The sequence below is a fragment of the Gossypium hirsutum genome, chromosome A05 (genome assembly GCF_007990345.1).
Source record: "Gossypium hirsutum isolate 1008001.06 chromosome A05, Gossypium_hirsutum_v2.1, whole genome shotgun sequence".
NCBI lineage: Eukaryota > Viridiplantae > Streptophyta > Magnoliopsida > Malvales > Malvaceae > Gossypium > Gossypium hirsutum.
This window is the reverse complement of record NC_053428.1, coordinates 85,119,656-85,125,655: the sequence shown is the minus strand read 5'-3', so window position 1 is coordinate 85,125,655 and position 6,000 is coordinate 85,119,656. Positions and strand designations below refer to the sequence as shown.

Sequence of the window (6,000 nt, the reverse complement as noted above, 5' to 3'; positions counted from 1 at the left end):
GCGTTGAGGAACCTGCTGTAATACTTGAGGGGTGCGGTCAATTTACACAGTATGTTGCGTTACAACAAGGAACCTCCTAACATCGCGACATCAACCCGATGTTTTGGGATCTTTACAATTTGGTCATAATTTTACCTCGTATTGGCTTTAGAGCTTTCGTAAGCTCGTATAAGACCCGAAAATAATTACATATCGTTTCATATAGTTGTTTTACTTATAATTAAATGTTTAATGTTGTGAATCAGATTGTGATTTGATCGCAGTTGCTTCGGTAATGAATGTGTCATCTTATAGCTCTGACCCGATAATCGGGTTGGATATGGGGTGTTACAATGCCTCTTAACCAATCGATGATTAAATTGACGGTACTAGCGACTAGACGATGATTGGAGTTGATAAAGTCCCATATGATGTCCATACGTAAAAAGGCTCAACATCTGTTTCGGTGAGGTTTAGAGGGAAAAGCTTCACATGTTAGGCATGCCACACACCAACAATGTCTATAATATAGTGAGGTATCTTATTAGGTGAGGTTGGTTGAAGTGTGGATGGTGAGGCTTTTTTGAGCAAAGCATGTATACACAATTCAAAACAAAAATGAAGGGAATGAAACATTAAGCACAACACACACAAAAAAAAGAGAGAGACAAAGATGAGGAATAACATAAAACCTAACCATGCTCCTAGCACCTACAATCATGAAGTTTTAAAATAGATGACTACTAAACAACATCCTTGGTTTAACCACCACTAGATCTACTTATATGGGCTACCAAACCACCATCAAGCTGTGAGAAAGACTTGTATAATACTATGAGTAGGGTTCAAATATAGATAACAAGAAAGGGAGGAAAAGATGAAAGAGAAAAGGGAGAAAGATCGAGGGACAGTTAGCCGTTGCTAGCTAATCAGCCAACTGTTCAACAACGAATACAAGGATAGATTTGGTGCTAAAAAAGGAGAAAAAATAATGTTTCTTTTACCATTTATTTACCTGCCATTTCACTTTGTAAGCAAAAGATTTTTAAGCATTCTTTAGTTTTTAACAACATAAAAAATGGATTGAAAATCAAATTGGTCAACTTTTCAATTTTTGTTTCAATTAGTCGAATTGATGGATTTAATGTAAATATTTGCATATTAAAAAAACTAAATTTAATGTTGAATAAATATTAAAAACAATTAATACATAAGAAAAATTCCCAAATCAACAAAATAAATGGTATAAACCACCTATTTACCATTGAATTGGTCTTATTTTCTAAACCTTGGGTTTTAAAGACGCATGCAAGATCCCTTCTTATTTGTCATTAAATAGGTTTTAATTTTATAAAGCATGCAACCAACTTTGGTGATAGGGAAATGAAACCCATGATGTAGCACCTTGCAGAAAAGCATATTCTCTAGGGTTGTTGGTATATTCCTGGATTAGTCCTAACAAAAAAGTTAGGTAATAAGGAAATATTATAACTAATTATTAAAAAAAAATTCACAACTTTGATAATTTATGTTCGTGTTATATTAGTGATAACTGTAAAGACATAAATATAATAGAAATTATTTTATTTTATATATTTATGGAGACAAGGGAGAAAATTGATGAATCCAAAAATGATAATTATATTGAAAAACAAAGAAATTTCTAGAACATAATATAGAGATAAAAAGGGGGGAAAAATCATATTGGAAATCTATGCTATGACCAGATAGTAAGATTTTACTTTCGACTCATAAAATGACCGGTATCGAAATTTCACTTGAAATTTTCAAATTTCAAATTCGTTCAGTATTTTACTATTCCTAAAACCTTCAATCACGTGCCAACATTGAAATCAACGGCTACCATTCTCCCATCTTTTTCTCCTAGAAATTTCCGTCAGCTACCCCATCTCTAGGTCACGGACACTGCGCTTATATATAAATGCTGTTCGCTTTCATTTCTCATTCATTACTGTTCTACCCTCACTCCGCCATCTTCAATAATTTCTTCCGTTGATCTTTGTTAGAGATTAGCTTTTTAATTTTTCATTATGGGAAAGATCAAGATCGGAATCAATGGTAACACTTTTTTATTTTATTTTTTTTTGTTTTTTTATTTCTTTAGTTATTGATTTAATTGTCGATTTGATGAAGGATTTGGAAGGATCGGGCGTTTGGTTGCGAGAGTTGCTCTCCAAAGCGATGATATTGAGCTCGTTGCTGTTAACGATCCTTTCATCACCACTGAATACATGGTTTGTATGCTTACATGCTTATTTGCTTTCGTATTTTTAGCTTTTTTGCTCGATCTTTTAGATTTAATCTCGAGTAGAAAAAGAATCCTCTGAGAGGATCGATGATTTGATTTATTTTTCCTGATCTGAATCGAACACTTTCTCACTTTCCAAAGTGAGCATGATTTATGAAAATGCAATGATAACAGATCTGTTGAAATGTAGATCTAGTAGAGATTTATGAAAATGATCTGTTTTATTTGTTTTTAGTTTGAAAACCCGAATATAATTGTTTTTGCTGTTTACGTTAATTATTGATGTGATTTTGTAATTTTATGTGTGTAGACGTACATGTTTAAGTACGACAGTGTTCACGGTCAATGGAAGCATCATGAGCTTAAGGTGAAGGACTCAAAGACCCTTCTCTTTGGTGAAAAGCCTGTCACAGTTTTCGGTATCAGGTAGTATTTTGTTCTCTTTTGAAGATCTTATAGACTTTTTGAGGATCATAGAGAGTTTAATTATGTAATGAGTTTTTCTTGATTGATTGGCTCTGTGTTGATGTTAGAAACCCTGAGGAAATCCCATGGGCTGAGGCTGGAGCTGAGTATGTTGTTGAGTCTACTGGTGTTTTTACTGACAAGGACAAGGCTGCTGCTCACTTGAAGGTTTGTGATAATAATTTCAGCTTATGGTCATATGAGAAGAAAATTTTATCAGAATTAACTTGCCATTTTTTTAAGAGGCATTAAAAATTTAATTTTTGGAACCTAATTTGATTTTCTTGTATGGATTATGTTTTTTTGCTTTTCAGGGTGGCGCGAAGAAGGTTATCATTTCTGCTCCCAGTAAGGATGCTCCCATGTTTGTTGTGGGTGTCAATGAGAAGGAATATAAGCCTGACCTTAACATTGTCTCCAATGCTAGCTGCACCACCAACTGTCTTGCTCCATTGGCTAAGGTAATAATAATTCCTTGTTTATTTCTTTGTGGATCGAGCTGATACTTTTATCTTTGAGGAAATAACAGACTTCTAACTTGGTGATGGTAGGTGATCAACGATAAATTTGGCATTGTTGAGGGTCTTATGACCACTGTTCATTCTATTACTGGTAAGTACTTGTGCTGTCATATTACTTATTGTTGCAAACCATGTCTGCATTGTTGACTAATATTTTCCTTTTTAATTCAGCTACACAAAAGACTGTTGATGGTCCTTCCATGAAGGACTGGAGAGGTGGTAGAGCTGCTTCCTTCAATATCATTCCTAGCAGCACTGGAGCTGCCAAGGTATGTTTTATGTTGATTGTTAGATTCTCAAATGCTATTACATGTATTTTAACATCAAATAAATTATTAAGTTGTTGCTGTATTTATTATTGTTGATAGTGGTGGTTATCATGTAAACATGTAGGCCGTCGGCAAAGTTTTGCCAGCACTGAATGGCAAGCTGACTGGAATGGCTTTCCGTGTTCCCACTGTTGATGTCTCTGTGGTTGACCTCACTGTGAGACTTGAGAAGAAGGCTACATATGATGAAATTAAGGCTGCTATCAAGTAAGCATTAGAATATGTTTATCCTATTATGGTATCTTAAGTTGTCCTTGGGATAATTCACTTAATTCTGTTCTGTTGTTTTTCTGTGCATAGGGCGGAATCTGAAGGCAACTTGAAGGGAATTCTTGGTTATGTGGACGAAGATTTAGTCTCAACTGACTTCATCGGAGACAACAGGTATTATGTCATTGTTAATACCTTTTTAAGTCGTCAATTTCTAACTTGTCTGTCTTTTATATGTCATATACTCCAAAAAACTATGTTGCTATGGTTATTTTAAAGTACCTGTGCCCAACACTAATATGTGGACATTGGCGTGGCGAAGATATGGCATTTAAAGCATCTTCCATATGCATGAGAAAAAGTTAACAAAAAACCTACCACTTGCACGAACTTATATTCTGCGTTATTTGACACTATCAGGTCAAGCATTTTTGATGCCAAGGCTGGAATTGCTTTGAATGACAACTTTGTTAAGCTTGTGACTTGGTATGACAACGAATGGGGTTACAGGTAAATTACATTGATGCTAAATTTCATAGCTCCACAGTATTATTCATTCAATCAAATATTATGTAGCATGTCCTTGATGGTCTTTTTCTTCTGTTGCAGTTCCCGTGTTATCGACTTGATCCGACACATGTCTAAGGCTTAAGTGAGTGAGTGATTGTGCTTTGTGTATCCAAGCTTTAGCAATTTTAATTTAGAAGAGATGTTATGAGAGAATAAACGAATTGTACGGAGCATATTTTTGTGTGAAGAAGGGTTGTTTCAGTTTTATTACCCAAGTACTTGAATGTTTCAAGTTTCATTGCAGTTGTTTCTCTACTTTAATGCATATGTTGTGATTATGGTTTCTCTACTTAAATTGATATCTTGTGATTATGTTATATTTGTGTGTTCGTGGAAAGAATATTTACGAGTTAATGTATGGTATTCATCTAGGTAATTTTTTTCCTGTCGTTAAGATTGGATATGTGTAATTTAGTTGTAGCTCAATGCCTGAAAAAGATTACAACAACTTGCCCTGAGTGGCATATGTGCTTTCAATACCATGCCAATGTCGAAGGAGCCAAGGTTGAAACTCCCCTCAGCAATAGTTGTGATGGCATCAACGACCAGTGAAAATGAGAGGGACAGAAAATAAAACAACCAAAGTTTGAGTTATTATATCGACAATTGGAAGAGCATTCACCGACATATGCCTATTGCATAGTTTGTCATGTTGTTTGAATTTGTCTATTTTTTTAAAGTTAGTTTTCGGTTAACATGTACCTATTGGTCTTTGAGTTTGTCCTCTTATCTAGCTGGTGGTAGTTTACACTTTAACTAGTATTTAAACTAGGATTTGGTTTTACTTCAATACTTTTGCAGTAATTATGTGGCATTGATAGTGAATGTCATGATAATATGTGCATGGTCAATATAAACAAAAGGATGTTTAAAAATATATAAAATAATAAATAAAAAAAATCACAAATGGTTGTCCAAATTTGAATATCATTCATGTTATATGCGTTCTTTTTAGTAATTTATATATTTTTATTTTTTACAAAATATCATTCATTCTTTTGTTGAAAAATTATGGTTTTTCAATTAATTTCAAAATAAGACTATAAAAACTTGATATTTTATAAAAATGTAAAATATATAAAATTATTAAAAAAAGCATATATTAAATGAGTTGGATAAATGGTTGTCTGGATTTAAAAGAATATTGACAACTATTTGCTTAGGTTTACTCTTTACATGAAATAAATTGTACTTTTTTTATTAATCTATATATTTTAAAGATTTTGTTTTCATTTTTATTTATGTTGTTGTAATGAAAGGTTGTTAGTGCCATGACATCAATTTCTAATAGTGTTTCTGTAGTAGTACCAAAGTGTATGACAACTATAGTGGGATTGAACTCCCCTTAGTTGTTTCTTGATTTGCAAGGACGAAAAATGATACAAATTAAATGCTTCCAACGACTATTTTTCATCCTCATTAATCATAAATATTTAAAAACTCGTTCTTTTGCATAAATACTCATCAACAGTACTTCAATACTTAAAAGACGCATTCAAGCTTCAAAATCAAGAGAATCAAGTTTATTTATTCATTTTATTTAATTCTCTTGTAAACAATCTCTAAGGGTACGTTTGTTTCACTGTAATGGAATAGGGCTGTAATTGAATAGAGATGTAATGAAATAGAACTGTAATGGAATAGAACTGTAATGGAA

The 6,000-nt window shown here is 33.1% G+C and overlaps 1 protein-coding gene across 1 annotated transcript; it reads left to right on the top strand.

Moving 5' to 3' along the window:
- The first annotated feature begins 1,968 nt into the window (after positions 1–1,968).
- LOC107957019 (glyceraldehyde-3-phosphate dehydrogenase 2, cytosolic) lies at positions 1,969–4,638 on the top strand. The gene is made up of 11 exons (NM_001327650.1): positions 1,969–2,058; positions 2,134–2,234; positions 2,559–2,674; positions 2,782–2,881; positions 3,028–3,174; positions 3,265–3,325; positions 3,406–3,503; positions 3,628–3,770; positions 3,864–3,947; positions 4,194–4,283; positions 4,383–4,638. Exons 1-11 carry the CDS (start codon positions 2,031–2,033, stop codon positions 4,423–4,425), a joined length of 1,011 nt encoding a protein of 336 aa, NP_001314579.1. The 5' UTR covers positions 1,969–2,030; the 3' UTR covers positions 4,426–4,638.
- Positions 4,639–6,000: the final 1,362 nt, after the last annotated feature.